This window comes from Nestor notabilis, unplaced genomic scaffold (genome assembly GCF_000696875.1).
Source record: "Nestor notabilis isolate BGI_N333 unplaced genomic scaffold, ASM69687v1 scaffold16219, whole genome shotgun sequence".
In the NCBI taxonomy this organism is placed as follows: domain Eukaryota; kingdom Metazoa; phylum Chordata; class Aves; order Psittaciformes; family Psittacidae; genus Nestor; species Nestor notabilis.
In genome coordinates this window covers 131,453-154,731 of record NW_009945286.1, presented here as the reverse complement: position 1 = coordinate 154,731, position 23,279 = coordinate 131,453, and the positions used below count along the sequence as shown (strand labels likewise).

The 23,279-nt window shown below is 37.1% G+C and overlaps 1 protein-coding gene across 1 annotated transcript in view; it reads left to right on the top strand.

The window, feature by feature from the left end:
* Positions 1-310: 310 nt before the first annotated feature.
* The window catches only part of SLC26A7 (solute carrier family 26 (anion exchanger), member 7), a 34,495-nt gene continuing 11,526 nt past the window's right edge, over positions 311-23,279 (top strand). The window contains exons 1-8 of the mRNA XM_010022800.1: positions 311-457; positions 1,279-1,361; positions 2,973-3,120; positions 4,433-4,546; positions 7,775-7,852; positions 9,338-9,433; positions 17,096-17,202; positions 19,772-19,838. Of these exons, the coding sequence (XP_010021102.1) occupies positions 1,315-1,361; positions 2,973-3,120; positions 4,433-4,546; positions 7,775-7,852; positions 9,338-9,433; positions 17,096-17,202; positions 19,772-19,838 (657 nt within the window). The 5' untranslated portion in view covers positions 311-457; positions 1,279-1,314. The remainder of the gene's footprint in view (positions 458-1,278; positions 1,362-2,972; positions 3,121-4,432; positions 4,547-7,774; positions 7,853-9,337; positions 9,434-17,095; positions 17,203-19,771; positions 19,839-23,279) is intronic.

The following is a 23,279-nucleotide window of genomic DNA, read 5'->3' as shown; positions in this document are numbered from 1 at the left end:
TTGGACAGAGCCTTGTGTGACATGGTTTAGTATGAGGTGCCCCTGCTCATGGCGGGGGTTGGAACTAGATGATCTTAAGGTCCTTTCCAACCCAAACCATTCTTTGATTCTTTGATTTTATGAATATTTGATGATTTTCTTCCTTGCAAAATCTTAAATGTAGGCCAGTTTGTCAGATGACTCAGCTCCTGCCATACTGATTCAGGTCTCACAGAGTACTTAAGATCTCTGAAGTTGTGTAGAATAACGTGACACAAAATCATACATTTTTTGATATGTGATTGTTATTTTCCATTCACTGTAGATTTATGCCTACATATTTGAGAATATCAGATCAGTTCAGTTGGAAGCTCTACTTCTCTCCTTGCTGAGCATTACAGTGCTTGTTCTTGTTAAGGAACTGAATGAGAAATTTCAGAAAAACGTTAAAGTTGTTCTTCCCATCGATCTCCTTTTGGTAAGTATAGAATCAAATATCAGACTTTTTTTGATTATGAAGATTTCAGGGGTTCAGCTGATATGCTGAACTTTACTGTGTTATCTACAGTTATCCACAGCCACGCTTGCTATTTATTAAATGGACAGCTAATTTTCATGGCTGTATGTTAACTGTAAGAACAGGGAAAAATTTGGCTAAATAGTTAAGAAAGAAATGACATACATTCCCAATTTATGTAATATTTTTCATGTGTTTATTACTTTTTACATAATCACAAGAACATGAACCCTAGAATGTTAAAGTTTAAGAAGTTTGAAATGGAAAATGAAAAGTAACTGGTACATTATAACTCCAGGCAAGTCTTGTGCTGTGTAGTTGTGGCTTAGATGTTGCTTGTTACTTGTCTTCAACAAGGTTAAATAGCTGTGGTATTGTTTTCTGTGGTTTTACTTACAGTTTTCCTTTCACACAGCATAGGCATGAATTTAGAAAACATGGCTGAAGAAGAACTATGGTGCCACTGACTGGCAAGGTTCCCAAGGCTTTACAGAGGCTTGTACAGATCCCTTTCATTAACATAGAATATACAATCTCCACCATAGTTCTTCTTCAGCAATCTTTTCTAAATTTATTATTGTGTCCAGATCTTAGTTTCTTTTGACTCTCTTCTACATTTGCAAAAAATTTCATAATAATACTTTCATGTCTTACTGGATCAGTCAAAGGACAAATGCATGAACACTTAGGTGTTCATGTGCTTAGGTATGGCAATAGCAGGGACCACATGAAAAACTAAAAGCAGTAGAAACATAACATCTTTTTCTCTGTTGAATCAATAGATAATTGCTACATCTGTTGCCTGCTACTATGCTGATATGGAATACACCTATGGGCTAGAAGTAGTGGGACATATTCCTGAAGGGTAATGTGTTTTTTAATAGCTTGTGGCTTTTATATATGTTTGTTTTTGAGAACGGTCTCTGAAGAGGTCAAAGAAGTTTTCTGAAATAAGGAATGGCAAAAACCTATTATGTTAATTTCCAGCCTCCTCAAATACTCTCTCACAATTGACCCCCATGTTAACAAAGTATATTTGCATAGATATCATTGTCAAAATACAGACTTTCTTGTACATTTTTCTAGCTTTTGTATTACTTTATGGAATAACAAATAGGTACTAAGTACCTGGTAATGGCTGATGGATGTATGACAGGAGGGCAGAGCACTCTCTACAAGATTATTGCAACCTGCTTTTGAGGGTTGCCTTGGGTTATTGTAGCAGGAAGGACTTGCAATGTGATCAGGCTTGTAGATTGCTACACTTTATTCTACATAGTAATTTTAGAAAATGTGATTCTTGAAGAAATATAAAGGATTTAGATATAGTTGATCTAGAAAAGAGATTCTGACTACATACAGTGATACATTTTTCTCCATGATCTTGAAGAGAAGGAAAAAATATACTTGAAATAACAAGCTGGAAAGAGAAATTAGACTAGATGTCAGTGAGAATGTTCAGACTCTAAGGGTTGGTAAGCACATCTTTTGTGTAATCTCCCCTTTGCAAATTGCAGGGTTTCCCTAAATTTCACAAAATGTAAGTCCCAGACAGCATCAGTGCATGTGTGTCAATTTACACTGATAGAAATAAAATAAAGGAAATTGCTGAGAAAAAAAATTGTTTTTAAGTATTTAGAGTATGCTATTACATGCTATGTATCTGAGACAAAAACAGGGCTAAGTGTGCCCTTTCAGTATATGTTATCAATAGTTACAGTGTACTCATGCAGCTTTATTCAAGAGCTTATTTTCTGCCTAACCTTTCATGAGAAGATTCTGTAGTTTGAAAAACAGGAGCAGAGCCTGTATCATTCTGATGTATTTTTAGTCATTTACTTGAAATATATAACTGCTTTGTCAGTGGAGAGCGCTAGAAATATTAAGAGCATGATTTGGCTCCTAGGCAGTATGGTTTGTACTCTTGAGAGAATGAAGTGTTTTTGTGGGGTACACAGACAAACTGGGATGGTTCGGTTCTTGACTGAGGCATTTCATTGCGGTGCCCGTTAGAAACTCTCTATTAGATGGAATAAATATCCACACTGTCCACAATCTACAGGAATACTAAATTGCTTAAAAGGTTTAAATTAAGTGTTACAGGAAAGCCAACTATAAAAAAGAAAAAAATATACAAAAGAGTCTCTTTTATCGAGCATTACAGATTTAGGGAATGGTTGCTTATTTTATCTGTTAGAAAGGGAGCTAATTTATAAAGATCCCTTCATATTCCTCAGATTAAAGTTTGCAAATGGAATAATCTATCTGAAACTGTTTCATCTTCTACAAATTCTCCTCTGCAGGACCTCACAGACCGAGGTCTTATTAATCTAAATTATTGAAAAATGTCACCTTACAAGTATCACAAAAATTAGCTGTGCATGCAAAGATAGTTTATCTTTTACCTTCATGAATTGCAGGTATATGCAAGCTACGTATCAGGCTTTTAAAAAAGGATTGTCTTTATTTTTTATAGGTTACCATCTCCAAAACCACCACCCATGAATGTTCTGCCTGAAGTAGTCACTGAAGCTTTTGGAGTAGCGCTGGTTGGTTACGTAGCATCACTAGCTCTTGCCCAAGACTCTGCTAAAAAATTTAAATACACTGTGGATGACAACCAGGTAAACCTCTTTCTTCTTACTGTCAGCAAGCCTTGAAATTACTTCACCATTTTGGAAATGTATTCTAGATGGATGCCCAGTAGGAAAGGGTATGATGTTCCATATGGCATCCTGAGGCCTTCCAGCGATTACAGTAAACCCCAAATCTAGTCCAAATTAGCTCTACAGAATGCTCAGGTCTCTAAAGTATTTTTCAGAATGAACACATAGGATCATGAATTTATGTTGATGCTTCAGAGCTGTGTTCTCTAGGGAGCAGAGGGAAAATGTTTTGAGCTTAACACAGGTCATACTTCAGGGAGATACGCAGCATTGTCTGAAGCGCACTACATGCAGTACAGCAACCTGCATGTCTTTCTGCACCTTTGGAAATCTTGTAGCTTACACAGCTTAATTACTGAGGTGTTGTAAACTAGGTGTAAGTCTGCATGGAATAATGGAGCCAAAGAGCAAATCCTACATGAGATAGAGACTACAGTGGCAGGATCTGGCTGTCTTGCATTCAGGAGCCAGGCACGGGGCTCTGCATGGTGGTATGTGGCTATATAAAGCTGTCTGGGGAGCTTTAAGGTAGTTCTGTCTTGTGCTGTGAAGACAAAGTTATGATCAGGTGTTGCCCTGGCTGGATACAGTACGATTTGTGTCCTAAGCACTTCTAGCAGTACTGAAGTCTTTTCTTACACATTACTCTCAGCAGACAAATGAAGTCCTTACAGGCTGGGGAGATGAATGATGCTGGGTAGCCAAGTTGGGGTGCTTTCTTAGGAAACATTCTTCAGATGGCTTTGCAGGTATAAGGTGGTTTCTCCACTTTTCTAACACCAAATGCACTTATAATGAAAGATAGTGTACAGATAGTATTGCTACCATATTTCACTTTCACTAAAGTATGCTCCAAAAGAAAGAAAATCAGTAGCTGTCTTCTTCCAGTAGAGTCATAATCCAGAAGCAACGTGGAGACCATCCAGATCCCACTGCTTGAGGCTGTGGCCTGTTAAAAAGCAGATGTGCATCAAGATGTAAATATTTTTGTTGAACTTAATCTTCAAAATTTAGCAATACCATTTATGCTGTGAACAAAATGTGCCTCCTGCTTTTGATGAATCTCAGCAGTTTTATCATTCAAATTAGTTTAGAGTTGTGAGAATATATATTCTATTGGGAGATCTTTTATCGTGTAGGTATGTGATTTTTTGCCCTCAAACGTCCTTTGTCATTGCTAATATTTACATAGGGGACTTTTCTGTTGGCAAGAAACATTGAAATGTCAGAAAAATAGGAAAAAACCATATTCTGTTTAACAACTTTGCAGGAATTTTTGGCTCATGGCCTCAGCAACGTGATTCCTTCATTTTTCTTTTGCATACCAAGTGCTGCAGCAATGGGACGGACGGCACTTCTGTACAGTACGGGCGCCAAAACTCAGGTAATGGGTTACAGTGAAGTATGTAGGAGAATTAAGGTTATGGTACTGCTCAATGGAACTTGTACTGATTTATCCATTATATTTTCCTATTCTCTTTTTTCCTCTGTTCTGGGAAATGATTCTGCCCTGTCATTTTTAACAATTTGCATAGAATTGTATCAGTTCAGCAACTGTCTTACTAGAAAAGCTAATGGTTATATTTATTAATTTCTACCCGTTTAATACAATCTGAACTCTAAAGGTTGTGGCAGTAAGGAGGTTAGGAGTTGTATTTTCAGGCTGCAAGAAACAACACACAAGCCTTTTCAATTTTATGTAAGATTTGTCAGCACTGTAACAAAAGTGCCCTCTAATGGTGTTTAATGGATTTAATGGTACAGGCTAATCTGAAGTTTTAGAAAAAGGTCGGATTTAATTCAGTGTTTCTACCTGATTTTAAAAATAAAGTGAAAGTAACCTTAAGAGATGTTCGTTTTAAAAAAACCCAAACAATTAATCTACTAACTTTTGCTTTGTGACACAATGTACTTGTCCTGTTCCTCAGTATATACTGAGCCCACAGATATGACACTTAGATTTTTGAGGATTTTGGGGGCTATTTCCTTCTGCTAACAACTAAACCCACAAGTTCTGTAGCTCAGAAAAGAGGCAACTGCAACTGAGAAAAATGATAACTGTGGCCCTGTGAGGCTGTTACCTGTTCAAATCATGTTCATGAACAAGAGAGGTAGCAAACTGCTGTGCTGTGACCTACATGTGTGATGGCACCATGTGGGCCACTGCAGCTGGGGCACCCCTGTGGAAGCCCCCTAAGCACTGCATCTCCCTCCTTCCTCAGAAACTCAAGGGATTCATCAGGGGCATTCTGCCATCTGAATGTTATGTTCTTTGGTGTTGCCATTGTCTTTTATAACTGTTGCTCTTGCAACATTAATTGCAAGGAAAAGGGTAATAATGTACAACTGGTAAAGCTAAGTGCAGTCTGTAGGTACTGTATCTTCTTGACCATATCCTGCAATTATTTCTCATGCAGATACCACAATTCTGAGAAATGATACAGGGCTTTATTTCAAAACTTTACATGTTCACTACTTGCTAATTAACCTACACAGTACTCTGAACTCAGTTAATCATAATTGGTATTTTATCTGATAATAATATTTAAAAGCATTTATATGCAAATATTTTAGCTACCACTTTGCTATTAGCTATTTCATGTCTTTGAGTTAGATTCAATGTCATACTCCATGCCCTCATCCTCACAGACATCTTCTGTCACTATTAATGTACTGATTGTCCAATTTGCAGTTGTACTGCACCGTGGCTTTTCCAAGGAAGCTTTAAAGTAATCCAAAGACCTATACCTGAAGACCAACAACCTGGAGGCATACAGGTTATGTGAGCACTTTGGCTCTGGTACATGTAGGCGAAGTCCCCAGTAGAAGTTTATTCAATATATGAAGTGAAAAAAGAAACCACCATAGTTTGATTTCAAAGTAGGAAGTACATGGTAAAAATAACATGTCTGCTTGATTTTATCCTTTGGTTTCACAGTATAGCAGAGCCTGCATCCAGAAGTTAGTGTGGCCATGCATTAGCACTGCTATGAGAGTACTTTAATAAACATAAAGTTCTCTCTCCTGCTTTATTTTTGGAAAGCAACACATCCACTTAATCCTCTACTTTCTGGGGTGTCTAGGCAGAATGAAGAGAAGAACATCACTAATAAATGTCAGTCAGATCATAAGCAAAAAGAAGGGTGAGAGGTTGCTTGGACTACACAGAAGTCAGTTTACTTTGGCAAAAAACACAATGACACAAAAGAAACACAAAGAGTCTTCCAGGGACTCACAGCAGCCCTTTTATTCTCCAAGGGCTATGCCTGAGATTAGGTGATGCTATTTATTCTTCAGTGATATATTCTCCTGGAAGAAAATAGAAATGAGGGAGTGTATCATAGAATCATAGAATAGTTAGGGTTGGAAATGTCCTTAAGATGACCTAGTTCCAACCCCGTTGCCATGGGCAGGGATGCCTCACCCTCTACCATGTCGCCCAAGGCTCAGTCCAACCTGAGCCTTGAACGCTGCCAGGGATTGAGCATTTACCACTTCTTTGGGCAACCTGTTCCAGTGCCTCACCACCCTCGCTGTAAAGATCATCATGGGCTAGAAGAGTCCTTCAAATAGAATCAACACTTCTTTTTTTTTCGTTTGGGAAAGCGGAAAGAGGAAAAAGTTCCTTGTGACTTCACCAACAGATTTTGTGTCCCTTTTCCTGTAAACATTCTGTCTATCCTTCTTGATGGTATTTTTAAGTGCATCATGGCATTTTCTAGTGTTTTAGCAACTTGTCTGGTTTTGTTTTTAACAACTTGTCTCTTAAAATGAAACCTAATTATTTTAGTAAAGAAACATCAATATAAAAATAAAGTGAGCATCTGTCTACTTATCATCAAAAACCTTCTGTGAATCTGGACTGTATCTTAATGAGACCAGAAGTACTCCACTTTGTGAGCAATCAAAGTGGGGTAGGAGACTGCAATTTTACTGTAGTTTTCCATCAGATTAATACCATGTAATACTATGAAGAGAAATATAATTCCTAGACCATATATTTTTCTGGATGCATGCCAACTGCATTAATTATAATTTTTATATATTAAAAAAAATGTTTCTACATTTTTTGAAGTCCACTGATAATAACAGGAAATCATTGGTGGTTTCTGCCTGAACACAATAGTTCCCTTTTAGTGTTGATCCCAGTAAAAGAAGTTAGAAATCTTCTCTTGTGCAAAAATGATGACAGTTCTCCACATATAACTTTTGCTCAGTGCTATGACAGGTCTGTTATTTATTGCAAGATAGGGTGTGTGGCTATAAATATGTTACAGAATGGGAGTGGGTGCTGCAAAACTTCAGGGATGAGATATTGCACACACGCTCCACTTAATTACTAAGCGTATAAGTGATACTGTGGTCTGTGTCTGAGAGCTGTCAGCAGGGTCAAGCACAGATGTTGAGATCTCTTACTGTGTTTTCACTGTAGCTGGCTGAAGATAGTCACCAGAGATTAAAACAGTAATTAAATGCATCGGCATCCATTAACAGCTAAAATGCTCAACATCTCGTCCTTGGCTTTGTAATATTTGATGATTACCCCTTTTCACACATAATATAATTTTTTTTGTTAGACTGAATGATCTGCTTTTCTTGTTTATTGTTTTAGGTCTCTTGCCTTATATCTAGTGTATTAATTCTAGTGGTGATATATGCAATTGGACCTATGCTGTACTGGCTGCCTATGGTATGGTACTTTTCTTTTTTCAAAGTTATGATTTCAAGCATTTTCTAGTGACTCGATTTCTTTCAGGGGAAGATAGTCCTACCTCTAAAATAGCACTGTTTAATTTCAATGGGAGAACAAATATTAAGGGCAAAACAAGTTTCAGAATCATGAAATACAGAGGTGACAACATAATACATATAGATTTTACAAATATAGTTGCATATATAAGCTAGCTTATAAGCATTTCTCTTCCATTTACTTTTGGCACATAGTTTATGAAAAATATACATCCAGATTGCTGTGTATTTGTAAATTGACAAAGTGTGGTAGAAACTAACGAAGACCCACAATTTTTATCCAGTTATGCATATGATGTATGACTTTTTGCTTCTCAAATAAACTTGACACAAATGATTGTAGATAGTGATCTAAGATTAATTACAGAAAGATTATGAGGTGTTCTTACATCTCTGCCATGGAATACATCTTCTACACTTAAGAATCTATAGAGCAAAGTGGTGTGTTTTCACATAAACTGTATCTAACTTCTGGTATTATGAATTAATAGCTAATTTTAACCAGAGGCATGTCAAAGATGCAAAATACAGCTCCAAAATTATCCTGAATTCTGCCATGTGTGTACATGATATTTTAACTCAACTGTGTTTAAAATTTACTTTGTGCTATTGTTTACATAGTGTCAAATGAAGATTCTCACTTTTCAAACACAGATCCTTTTATAGTTTATTTTAACCATGCACAGTAAGGACACTTGAAGAGAGATGTACAGTACGTCTTTTTTCTTACTATACTGCTCCTCTCTCTTTTTCTTTTTTTTTTTTTTTTAATGGATTATATGTAAATTTTGACTGGTTTCCTGTAGGCTTCCCCCCCTCCCCCCCAATTTAAAATAAACCAAACCTTTTTATATGTTGCTTTCTGGATATTTTATTTCTTTTCTACTTTGCTTTCTTAGCCCCCCACCTATATGCTGCAACTCCACCATTTTGTACTCCATCCTTTTTGGCTCCAGATAATTTCTTCATCCATATCCTCCCCTTTTCTGATTTGGAGAAAAATAAATTATTTTGTTTGCCTCTAAGTTTATGGATTTTTTGCTCTAAACACCTTCTCTAGATGGTGAAGAAGGGGAATCGAAATTCTTCACTGTGTAGAAGTTGAGTGCTGATTTGCTTCTGAGTTCCCCAGACTATGGCAGAATGTTGTTGGTCTGGCAATGCATGGAGAGCCTTGGAAAGTCCTGAAGTTTCTGGTTTTTTTTCCTCACAATTAGGTGGCCTATAGATTACCTTCAGGAAAAAACCAAATGGGTTTGATACTGTTAGTTTTCTGTCACAAGGACAGCTGTGTTCATACCATTTCTGAAGCATTAACTTCAGATTTTTTATGATTTAGTTATAGTATTGACTGCTAAATTGAAGAAAGAGCATTTGTTTTCACTACCAATTCTGAAAATGGATTTTGGTTTTTATATATTTGCAGTGTGTGCTAGCAAGTATTATTGTTGTGGGCTTGAAGGGGATGCTAATACAGTTCCGTGACTTAAAAAAGTATTGGAATGTGGATAAAGTAGACTGGGTAAGTAAAACTTAACCTAAGGAGATATTCCTGTGGCCCTTTAATGAATACCTGATAAATAAACTTTAATAATTCTGTGGCCCTAGAAGAGATAACCAGGTTGTTATTTTAGGGGGGTTGTGTCCATCAGCTTATTTTCTATCTCAGAATAACAGCATCTATAATGCCAGTTGTATTTAAAAAGGGAAATTTTAACAAATGATAAAGAATCAAACCTAGTTCAATGCTAAAGATGTGTATATGGCAGATCAGGTTTATCTGAGCAGATGTGTGTCTAATTTTGCATGTCTGGTCTAGCTGGTTAGCTAGAGAATGCTTTTGCTATTGTAGAATTATAGAAAAGAATCTGGTATTTTTGTCCACTGGGGATACAGAATGGCCATACAGAACAGAACTGGAAACACTAGAGATGCAGACAGATACATGTCCTAGGGTGATGTAAGTAAATTGTCTTAATTCCTTCAGATTTTGCAAACAGAGTATCTACTGTTTGACCATAATGAAAGATTCTGAAGTATTAGAGGAGGAATACATCAGAAAAGCAGATAGATGGAAAGGTGAATAATATGAAAATCTAATTTAATGCAGAGTCGTAATAGTCTGACATATATTTGCACAGAATTCCTAGCAAATATTAAAGATGACTTCATATTTAGGAAGACTCCTAGATTTCTCTTTTGAGGGAGTTTTTGAACATACTCACCAATTAGTGGAACCAAAACCTATAAGCAGTTACAGAAACACATACTAATATACCATAAGGCATTTGGAACTTATGTTTATATAGTTTCAGTTAACAAATATTCATAAAAGTATTTTGGCTGTATCCTCCTTCTGTGTGGTAGGAGACACAGGTTACTGGAGGTCATATTGGGCTTTGAACACACCAGTGACTTATTATTCTACAGTAGTAATGGTAAACCTAAACTGAATAAAACGTTTATTATTTTTTTAATAAAACACTGGATTTCAGAATGGAAATCAATGCTGAGTAAACGATTTAGAGTTTGGCTATGTGAGATTTTTCACATTTTGTCACAGAAGACCAGAGGTTGGGAGTTTTTGTTGTTGGTTTTTGTTTGTTTTTCACCATCCAGAAGAAAACCTTTTTCTCTTGTGAAATCTTATGGTTCTCAAGCAGCAAAATTCTGAAAATATTTTCTACCCCTTATTGCCAGTGATGCAAGTGGTGGATGATGTAAATCAAGAGTTATTCTGGGGACAATGGGTTTAAGAAAATTGGTAGTTATGGGAGAGAGAGATAGCTTGTCTGTCAGTGCATTGAGATAATAAGTAGTTAAGTTTTCCAGCAGGATAATCTGGAACCTCATTAGACTTGATGTATCTCCACAGTTAGACTAGCCTGACTGCTTTTTGCTTTGTGATTTTGATTTTGTGGTTTTGGCAGGAAAGGATGGGGGATTACTTAGTTCATACATCTCAAGCATCTGTCATTATTACTAAGAGAGGTTAGAGAGAGAGGGATTGGGTTTGTCTTTTGACTGAACATACTTGAACAATGATTTATCTTCAAGCAGTTGTACCATCAGCCCTTAGCATGACAAGGTAAGTTATCTTGCTTTAAATAGCGTAATCTAAAGTAAGGCTATACACATTACACTGCTGCCTGGTTGGAGGAGCCCCACCTAGCCCAGTGATTTCAGTAGCTACACCAGGGTTGATTTTGGCCCGAAAAGGTTCACCCCAGCAATTGACAGCATATTGGAAATGAATTAGTTACATTACCCAGGTTACCCAGAGTATTTTGAAGATAGAAATGCTAACAAAACATTTGGAAATAATCAGCATCTGTTCTTTCTGGAACTGATTCTTTGAAGGGTGTGTGTCATTGTAGCACAGAAGTCAGATTTGTTATGCTTATAGGTCTGGCAAATGATAGTGTGTGGAAAGGGAATATTATGAGGTTTCTTACCTTATTCCTTCATACTTTAAGCTTCTCATTGAACACAAACAGGATAAGTAGTATTTAGTTGTTGCTTCTTTCTTTATAAACCGTCATTCTTTTAAATGTAAAAGGTATAGCTTAAAAGGTGCAGCTCAGGAGTTGGACTTGATGATCCTCATGGGTCCCTTCCATCTCAGGATATTCTGTGATTCTATGAAATTGTCCTTCAGCCATGGGTTGTTTTTTCTTGCATATTTAATATTTAGGAACAGCTGAGTTCAAAGGAGCTAGGCTGACAGACCTAAGTAGATAATGCAAAATGTTATCAGCTGAATATTACTATATATATTTGGTTTGGTTTTCTTTTAACTTGTTTTTTATCAGCCCTCAGGAAACGTCCTGGTTTTACATCCCACCTCTCAAATCACATTCAATTTCTTCCCAGGTAGAGCACCATTGCTCTTACTCCAAAATGTCCTTACCTGCCACTCACAGCATTCATAGGAACTTCAAAGGTCTCTTGCCTCAGTTAAGGTCTTCTGTCAGTCCCTGTATCTTCTTGGATGACTTCAACAACTTCAGATCAATAATTTTTCTACTACATGACATACATGTTAAACGCATAACTCTACACATAACAGTATTTGTACTCCCTCTGCTGTCTTCATCTTTTGGTGGTTTCCATGACGTTGTTTCCTGTGTTACCTGCATTTTATACATTTACCTGAGAATGATTTGTCATGAATTTTTGCCTCTTCTTTGGGAACAACCAGGAAGTTGATCTGGAATTCATCTTAAGTGTACCTCACTTTTCAGGTCCTCAAATTGAAAGTTGATTTCCATATCCTTCCTGCAAGCCTCATTTTCTTATGCAGGCCTACTTGTTGACTAACTTCCCTTTTTTATTCTCCAGTTTGACAGTGCACTTTTCTGGTCTCAATAAAAAGGCAGTGAAGCTCTTGTTAACTTAGTTTTTAAGGCTGAACATCCCAGATAAGATGGAGCAATTTAAGATTGTCAAAGACTACTGCCTGGTAATTGACTGCTGAAGGAAATGTTCTTTTAGCTGTTAAACTGGACTTGAAAGTGACCACAGATGGGGAAAAAGTATTTCAGAAGGTGATGCTTTAAGTGAAAAAGACAACAGAATAAGGATTATTTTAATGAGTTAATCTTAAACAGGGATTTTTGGTATTTAGCAGAGAAATACTATGACATTTAAAGAGAAAAAAAATGTTTGAAAATTGTACAAATGGCTTGGCCAGGTGTCCTGGGTTCAGCTACAGCAGTCATTTTTTCTCCTTCTTAGTAGCTGGTGCAGTGCTGTGTTTTTGACTTTCAGTCTGGGAACAACGCTGATAACACCGATGTTTTTAGTTGTTGCTCAGTAATGTTTACTCCGACCAAGGACTTTCTCAGTCTCATGCTCTGCCAGGGAGGAGGGGAAGCCGGGAGGAAGCAGAGACAGGACACCTGACCCAAACTGGCCAAAGGGGTATTCCATACCACAGCACGTCATGCCCAGTATAGAAACTGAGGGGAGTTACCCGGAAGGCCCAGATCGCTGCTCGGGTCGGGCTGGGTATCGGTCGGCGGGTGGGGAGCGGTTGTGTCCTTTTCCCTTGTTATTCCTCTTATCATTATTATTGGTAGCAGTAGTGGTTTGTATTATACCTTAGTTACTGGAGAGCTGTTATCTCAACCCGTGGGAGTTACATTCCTCTGATTCTCCTCCCCATCCCTCTGGGAGTGGGGGGGAGGAAAAACGAGGGAGGTGAGCAAGCAGCTGCATGGTTCTGAGTTACCGGCTGGGCTTAAACCACAACACCAGGAAATGACCACAACAGAGAGAAAGCCAAGTTGTATTCCTGACTTGTAAAGGAGAAAGAATGGCAACAATTTGTGGTAAAAATTGCACATTCGCTCTCATGTAATAGTGTCATGACATGAGAGGCAGTTTTTGATGTACGAATTGTATGTGTATGCACATATATTAATATGTAAGGATGTAAAAAATTATACTAATTCAACAGTTAAAGAAGATCCAATGAGGAGGGTCTCATTTACAACAAGTATCCCCCAAGATCTTGCTAGTGGGTGTTTCTGAGCCTTGGATCCACCACCCTGTCAATCTATTTTGTCACAGTAGTTTGGAGGAGGGGGAACAGGGAGGGTCTTCCATGGTATTTTAAAAATTACTGATCCAATTTCATGTATGTTTAAGAGATTTTTAACATGATATCCTCAGGGAGGAGATGGCCTTTTATATTTGCTCAGGTATTTGTCACATAGGGGCCCTGATTCATGAGAGGGCTCTGAGAGCTCTGAGGGCTTTGCTTTATTTTCCACAGAGTAGGAAGCTCTCTCTTCTAGATAATAATTTACATGAATACTTCTAGCTAATGACATCCTAGGGAGATTTTCTATCTTTCCTTTGTTAGGAATATGCTACCCTGAGTTATATCACTTTTGTTGTAGTTTGTCTCAGTGCGGTGAGAAGGAATTTAAAAATGTTTAATCCATTGAAAGTATGATTGCCATATAAATTCTTTTTAAACAATGATATTTATGCCAGTCCATCTGTCTCCAGGGCAGTTTGCAAACAGATACCCTCTCAAGCACTCCTCCATACACCATTGTGTATGGAATGCTTGTGAAAAATTCTATTAAGGAACTAAAATACCACTTCACTATTAAGGAGTTTCTGCTCTATGGCTGTGGTGGTCTTCACTTTAAGTTTTGATGAAGGTTGCCCTGAGGATCTATGCATGCATCAGTCATTTGTCTGCAGAAGGACAGGGGAACAGGAGCATGCTACTCTGCCTCCTTGTAGCCAGAGCCTCCTCCACGACTCCAGCATCTTTCCTGCCAAATCTCTGAATGAACGGGAATTTAATGGGATTCTTCTTTTGGCTACGTGCTGGTGACTGCAGCATGGACCTCTATATAAGCAAGTCATCACAGCATTGCATTAGACAATACAGAGCTGGTCAGTTTAGTCATGTTAGGATATGATTCATCTCTTTCTCAAGCAGGCACCAACATAACCAGGTAGGAGTTAATGAACTGCATCCTAAATTCCCTTCTGATAGCCAAATCTTCTTTGAGTATGGTGGGTGTCTAGAAAGCTCACACAGCTGTAGATATCTGTGCTGTAGATAGTTAATGCCAAGTGAAATGAACCCTATCCCTTCAGGCAATAGCTGATCATCTCATCAGTTTGCAACAAAAAGGGAAGTTTATAATCCAGTTTCAAAGTGGTACAGAAACATTCATTATCACAGTACTGTAGCATTGTTATCCATAGGCACAGAGAGTATTCTCTCACTTCTCCTTTTTTCCTATTTCAGACTCCCTGCAATGATGGGTGTGTAGACCCTATGAAATAAAAAGGTCTAGATTCTGTCAAAGGTCAAAAAAAAAAAAAAAGGTCAAAATGCTGTCCACAGAATTTTGGAGGCAGCTGCTATGTATACACAGTCCTCTCAATGCTTCCAATACTTTCTGATGTATGCCAGATTCAACATAAATATTCTGCTTGTTTCTTTTCTCTCTCTTTAGAAGTTCTTTTTTAATTGTTACAGTACAAGTATACTTTGTAGATATATTTTGTTTTGCCTTTTGAGAATAACATTTGCCTTTAACACATTATTGCTAGGATTTGAAGAATGGTTAGATTTGATCTGTCCTGAACTATACAATAGCCATATTAAAATAAGTTGCCAAAGAAAACTTTGATATTTTTATGACTTTTTTGACATGGGTGACAACCCATGAATTAAAAAAATGTCTATGACATCAACATAACTTCTTTCTACAAGTTTCATTCTTCCCTGACTAAAAAAGTACTGATTTCAGGCCAACTCAAAGCACTGAAAGAATGATTGACAAATGAGAATATGATTGTTTTGGCTCATCCTCTACAATAATGTCAGTATCTGGTTACAGTTAAGATGTAAGATACTAGGCTGTTAAAGAGGTATTCAACTAGCTTTCTCAGTACTCAGCAGTATTTAAATATTTTTGTCTTTGATTCTTCCCATGAAGACTTAATATTGGTTTTTCATGCTTTCTGTTTTCTTCTGAGACAGAAGAATTTTTTAGGTCTTACAGAAGTAATTTAGTTAGACATGATGAGGCTCAGGTCTGCAGCTGAAGTGGATTGCTTGATCTCAGGTTTCAAGAATTCAGCCTTACCAGGATGGGCTAATTCTTGATCCCAGTGGAACTTCAGGTTTATAGTATGTCTGTTCGCCCTTTCATGTCCAGAAAACTCCATTATAAATATATATTGCATTCGTAAATCTTAGAATTAGGTTTTCACTTACTAATCAGAACTCAATATTTGTTGCTCAAAAGGTATTCTTTGCAAATATATACACTGAAATTTGTATAAAATGTCATTTTAAAATATAACTGGAGATCGAGCACCATTTCAAAGAGTGAACTACCTCTTTACCTAGCAGCCATGCCCCTGAAGAGACTGCAAAACCTTTTGCAGTAGTTTAGAATATTGAAGATGAGAGAGGAAAAGGTTTTTCAGTAAAATCTAACACTCTGTCCCCTGTGAAGCTCAAATTAGTACAGTATGACTTACATTTTATAATTCATAAAATAACAGTTCTGAAATCTGCTTGAGAAAAATTCCTGTGGTTAGACTGAAAGTATTCTATTATCTCTGGCTTTCCTGAGCTAAGTGAAAGCATCAGAAAGGATAATTTTAACACTGATTGTGCTGTTGTAATGTGATCTGTTCCTCTTCAAACATTAACAAGAAGCACTATAATTGTTGAAATGGGCACCTGCGGAGATCAGTATACCCAAAGGAGTGAAAACACTTTCCATTCTTCTTTAACTTTATTTCTACAAAGATTAGGTGGCAGTCTTTGCTTAAGGCTCCCCCAAGGAAAGAAATATGTGCTGACATTATGTTGGTATAAGAAATTAGGTAATTTATACTTTTCTCCTTTTAATTGTAAAATCTGGATATCTGTCAGCCAAACACTTTTTTGTTTAGAAAATTATTAAGAAAAATATTGGAAATGTTGAAATATTTTATTTTTTTAAATTTTAAATTCCTTTTCAAAATGACTGTTGTCTCAGATATGCTCCTTTTTATTTTTTTAAATTACATTTAAAATGAATCCAAAGTTTTATTAAACAAATATTGAAAGATGGGGAAGTAATCTGAAATCTCACCATTTCCATGTGAAGAAATTCATTCCCCAATAATTTTATTTGTTATAGAGTTGGCTTAGTCAGCTCTACCCTGAAAAATGCCACTTTTAATGAACTTCCTTGCAAATTATAGTTCCCATTTATACAACTAGTGGGAGAAGAGCTCTCTGTATTTGACCTTTAGGGTACATCATTGTGTAAAAGGAAAGGAAGATTTTAATGTGTGCAGTGAAAAAGGTGACAAAAACTTTCAATGTGAAAAATAAAATACAGGTTTCACAGAACAACTGAGCTCATTCTAAATTATGCTGTTAGTGCAACTACAGATGCTATTTTAAGTAACTCTGAAAGGAACTTCTGTGAGCATTGGGATGAACAGTGCCATATCATATGTATTCTCCCCACAGGGAAACATTGTTTTAATTGCTAATTCAGCTTTTAATATTTGCCAGTTCAAAGATCCAACTGTTCATCTCTGAGAAACTGTCTTCAATTTAAAATCTTTATTTCTGATTCATAAAATGCACATTGTTACAAGAATTAAAACTAACCACTTCTTTCTGTTTCCCTCCTTAAAGAGCATATGGGTTAGTACCTACGTATTTACAATATGCTTTGCTGCTAATGTGGGACTATTGTATGGCGTTGTCTGCACTATAGTAATTGTGATTTTCCGCTTTCCCAGGTGAGAAACTATTTATTGAAACATTCTAGTAGCACATTATTATGTCTTTTTTCTGGCATATTGCCTCGCAGTCAGGATAGGTGTACGGTATACTAAATTTAACAATGAAATTCAGGTTTTCAGTTGCAGAAAATTACAAGGTAAGAGAATTCAAAAGGAAAATTCACACCTGTGCATTTACTGTAGACTAAGAATCTCTAAAACATTTCATACTACAGCATTATTTTGCTATTTCTCTTAGTATTACACATCTGTATGATGATGAAGGTAGCATAAGATCAACAGAAAGCTCAATAATAACATTTTTTCTCCATTGGATATTTATATGCTTCTTAAGGGGAAAGTATGTCTAGCAAACCTTAGTAACTAAGTGTCTTTATGAACTAGATACTATGTTGCACAGGAGTTGATAGTTAACATTTGCATTGCTAATATACAGAGTCATAGGATTGTTTAGGTTGGAAAAGTCATTTAAGATCATCAAGTTCAACTTAATGAAACATAACTGCATCACTATTGCAATGTCTAATGAAAAGTATAAATTCTATGTATGAATGAATTAGAAAAGAATTAGAGTGTATGAATGTATATATGAATTAGAAAGTCCAGGACAAAGAAACTAGAGCTAACAGAATCATAGAATCATCTAATAATCAGGGTTTTAAAGAACCTTAAAGCTCATCTAGTTCCAAACACCCTGCCATGGGCAGGGACTCCTTCCACTAGACCACATTGCTCAAGGCCCCATCCAACCTGGCCTTGAACATTTCTGGGGATGGGGCAGCCACAACTTCCTCGGGCAGCCTGTTCCAGTCCCTCACCACCCTCACAGTAAAGACCTTCTTCCTTATATCTAATCTAAACTTCCCCTGTTTAAGTCTGAAGCCATTACCCCTTGTCCTATCACTACAGTTCTTGATGAAGAGTTCCTCTCCAGCATCCTTGTAGGTCCCTTCAGAAATTCATGTATTATTTTGCATGTATTACAGTTCCTACTTTGAATCACGAGTAAAGGAAAGTATCAGCTGAGGTTCGTGATCATTTTGTGTTACAGAATTAATCCATAGCTCACCAGTCATGGAAATGACTTGCTGCTTGCAAGTAGTTGTTCACATGACTATTGAATTGCACTGAAATCAAGCACAATATAGACAACTCCACTTAATGCTTGTTAAGGTTAATGATGTTAACCAATTTACGCATAACTCTGTTCTTATGGAATAAATTGCAGATCCAGTGTGAAAATAGCCCAAAATTGCAAGACCAGTACAAATTATGGAAGATGGTTCTGCCTGAATCAGTCTGTACATTTTTGGTAACCTTCTGTTACTTAGAAAACTAAAATTTTGGTAAATTCTGCTAGTAAAGGACAGCAGAAGGGGAGCAATATCTGACACAGAAAAGCATGATCCTCTTTTGTCTGATATAACAGAGTCCTGAGTCTGAACCTGCTCTAACTAAAGTAAAAAAGACTTTTCCCACTGATTTCTGTGATCTTCAGGCAGGCTGCACATGATTGTCCTAAAGGCACTGAACAACCTAACAGTCTTAAAATTTGTACTACAGATGAGGTTAGCAAGAGAACGTTGTTGTCCAGTCATGGGCAAAAGCATCAGCAAAATTAAAGCAAAAAAACCACTGTAGGTGATTTGTTGTGAACTTTCTTTTTGGATGCCAGAGTACTGGACATAGTACTTGTCATGTATTAGAATATATTAAAACCTGCAGCAGCTACAGCTCAATTTATGAAAACATGAGAGAACAGCTGACTTTTACAAGCCTCATTTAGCCAACCCCAGTACCTACCTGCAAACACTCCTTGCATATCGATGCATCTATTAAATGTTTGCATTCTGGGATTATTTACATTGCCTAGCTTTAGGCACCAAGCTCAGATGATAACTGGTTTCATAGTTTGCTTCTCCTGCTGTTAAATGTATTCATGCAAAATGATGTATTGAAGCAGAAGGTCCTATGTTAAGCTACCTTTTCAAGGCAACTTTCTCTTTTCACTGACTGTATAGAGCGCATAGGGATGTTGGCTCTTCCAGTTAAGTCCCCTACTTTGATAGCTAGAGTGCAATGTTCTGCTTCAGTATACTAAGATCTGTCAATGTTCATGACAAATAAAACATCCTTAGATTTCATGACCCATAGCTATTTGATATCTTTTTTTTTTTTCATTTCCTTAGAATACATTTTTCCAGATAAAAAAAATTAATTAAACCTTTTGAAGCTGTAGATTATATATTACCTACCTTGACTTGAGATTAATTCTCTGGCCAGATGCAAAACAATAATGAAACTTAAAAATAAGATTTTATTTATCAGAAATTTCAATTACTCATATTTTCAAAGTGATATCTTCTAATTTAAAATGTGCTTTTTACTCTTTACCTGGATCATTAACACAAAAATAAAAAAATGCTATATGCATGAAAATACATATGGAACGCATTGTTGCACCTTTAAACTTCTGTGCTGTAGTTTTGGGGAGTGTCTCTTCCTATTTCTGTTCAAGACAACTAATCATTTGCCTTACAGATTTTTCTCTATGTATTGATTACAGAGCAAAGACACTGAATTTGAAAAATGTGAACGAAGTGGAATATAAATACAAAACAGAAGATAATTGTGTAAGTTAACTTTGTGTGCATGCGTGCATGTGTGTGTTCTACTAATCCTCATTTTCTCTACTTGGTTACCAGATCATAAACGGTGAGTCAAGGAAACATTTTTATAATGTAAGCAGTTGAAATCTAAAGCCAGTAAGACGTCGTAAATACAAAACTAGTCTGGGCATCAGAAATTGTAATATTTTCCTGGTTCTGTTGCTGGCCTGCAGAGTAAAGTTAAGCAAGTCCTCTTAGATCTCTCTATCTTAGTTTATTTGTTGCTAAGAAGTTAGAAATGGCTCATTTGTAAAAGTTTCCTAATTCCTAAGTCTAAGGAAATCTCTTGGCAGCAAGGGCATCTGAGCAGGCAACAGCTCTCTTTACATTCTTGTAAGATTTCCTAGTTTCCTGAAAGTCCTTTGGTATTCTCTTCATCCACATTTTCTTTTGTGACCCCTTTTCTGCCACTAACCCCTTGTGATCGTACTGTCCCAGAGGACACTGTGTGTCTGGGGAAGGAGGGACAGCAGCATGGAGTTGTCACAGATCTTCACACATCTCTCCACTCTGTACCCAAACAAGGGTACCCTCATATCTAAAATGGGTGGAGGAATCTCTCCCAAAGTCTGTGGTTTTGAAATTTGGTTTCTTACCAACTTAAACCTACCAGTCAGAAATCTTAAATTCTTTTGGTTAGTTTCATTACAATTATCATCACAGTTGCTTGTGGTCAAGCCTGTGGTAAGAAGGATAATGACCCAGAGAGGTGAAATCCCTGTTCCAAGATGAAATACTAGGTCAGCAGCCAAAGAGAAGCAGAAACATGTGTCCTTTCAGCACAGAGTCCCATCAGTAGGGCATCCTGCCTTCTCCATGATGGCAATTTCTACTATGTACTCTTCCCTAATGCTTATGAAATGTCTTATGTATCAGGAAGCAACATGCCCATCAGTTATCGCCTCACCACTAAGAAGCTCTCCTCTAAAGAATTTTTTTGGTTTGTGGCAAATGTTTTCCATCATAGCTGTCTTGGGCTCAAAATCTGAACTTGGCTTAGGGCTGTTTACTGTTTTAGCATGCTAAACAATGCTGGAATGTGAAAGGTAAGTGTGAATGGGGGGGGACTCTGAAATGTAGATTAAAATCACTGTTGTTGAGGCTGGTCCATCTGTCAATTATTATATAATTTTTCAATCTTAAGATAAAAGTTGGAGTAACTTTGTCAGAGATGGGTAACCAAAATGGATTTGCCTGCTTGTTTTCATATCAGTTCATAAAATGCCTTGCACAAATCCCTATGTGTCTTTTTTTAAGCTAACTGCTCCCCTGCTTTTTTTCGTTAATCATGAAGATTAATGCCAGTAACCATGTAATAACAAGCTAGTGTCTGCAGACAGTGGGGAAAATAACATTTTGTTAAGAAAGCAAATTGCTCAAGAGCTTATTACACAAAACAAGAAAGGAAAGTATTTTTACGATTTAGAAAAATGCCTTTAATTGAACTTAGAGTCACTGGGTTACAGCAGGCATTTAGGGTAATTTTTAATGTATGAATGTGAGACTAATCCAAGTTCCCTTGGTAAATAACAGCTTACACATGAACAATAGAACTTTTAAACATGAAAATATGCAAGCTTAATGATCTACCCTGCCTATTAAGGTCTATAGATTTATAGGGGTTGTTTCATCAATAAAAGAAAAGACAGTTTAATGTGGAAAAAGTCAAGAAGGCATTTGGAAGCTTATGTGAAACACATTGCATCACAGGCACTCACTGAACTGAACTCTTACTCAAGTATAGACAGTGGTGTGCAGAGTACATAGGGCAATTGTCCATATCCTTCTAAGTGACAGCAGGGATGGGCCACCTGAGATAATTTTCTTTCTTAGCAAGCACACAACAGAGAAGAAGTCCATTTTTCTCAGAACGGTTCTTATTAAGAAAGGAGCTAGAACCAAAATAGAGCCAGGAATACCTGAGTCAAATTTGGCACAAATGTCCTTGACCATCCTGGACAAAAGATTATACCTAAGTCTGCCATTTGCCTGATTTAGCCTTCTGATTTGAGCCTTTTGAGTTTTTCACCTTGTGTTTTTGGAAGCTTATTAGCTTCTTGATCATCACGGGCTTTGATTTTTGCACATTAGTCTTGCTTTTTTCTTAGTTTTCATCTTCTGCTTTGCCAGTTCTGGTATGGTACGAAAGTGCCCACTTGTCTCCACGTTCCAGTTGTGTATAGCATTTTTATGGGAATCTGTGGAATATTGGAGTATTTCTCCAATCAATCACATATTGCCCTATGTTTTGTCCTTATTTTAGAGTTTACTTGCATATAATCTAAGCTATTTAAATAGCCAGTTAGGCTTTGCCACTTGACTGGCCGAGGTATGTTGGTGATGGGATATTTACCACAATTGCATTAATAGGTAAATTGCACAAAGTCCCTATACATAGTCTGGGGTTCATTGCCTCAGTTTTGGATGTTTGAAATGTTTCCTTAGTCTGTATGGTTGCTGTGGTGGTATCTGAGAGATCATCTGGTTCCCAGAAGTCTGAATAGCAGTCGTACAATAAGGAGGTAGTTTGTGTGGTTTGTCGTGAAGATTTCTATTCCTGTTCTGCTTGAAGGTCTGTTGGGAAAACTGCATGTCTTCAGTGCAATCCCATGCTTTTTGAACTACTTAAAAAATGGTTTGTGGCAGCTCCACTTGCTTGTATTTGGGTGCGAACTTGTTACATATCTCTAACTTCTGTTAGGAAGGAAAGAGGACTTTTGAACCTATATTCTGCAAATTCTTGGCTTTTACTTCCTGTTACCTGTTGTCACAAGTAGTTAATTTTTGAGAGCTGATACTCACATAAATCAGATATTTCAGTAGAACATGGGTATTTTCTGTATCCAGCCCCCTTTTTGCACTTAGTTATAGGATATTTTATTGCATATAGCGCGTTCGTGGACTGAAATGCTTTTGGAGAACCTCTCAGAATCAGATCTGACAGCAGGGTCTGCTGCTGGCCTGCTGAGATGTTGTCAGCTGCAATGCTTGCCCCTTAAAATCAGCAGAGTGATGTCTTTCCTCCTGTTTTCATTCTTCCAAAGCAGGCAAAGTTTTTTACGACACTGTTGAAGCTGACACTCAAAGGTACCATGATTTGCATGTGAAAATACCTAGTGGGAATCATTGCTGTGAAACACCCAGGTGGTGTGTGGTCAGGGATTCTCTTCTCACTGGGAATGAGAGTGCTCTGAACTTCCACTTGTAACCCAGATATAGCCAGCTGCCATAAAATACTTGCCTGAAAGGCAAATTAATCCTATTACTTTTTTAGCAGCTGGTGCTTACGAGCAGTGTTATTGTGTCTATTTCAGATTCTCTAGTTGCATGCATGCTTGTCAGGCAGAAAACCAGAAAATGCTACTGAAAATATTGACAACTTTTATATGCCACACATTATCCTGC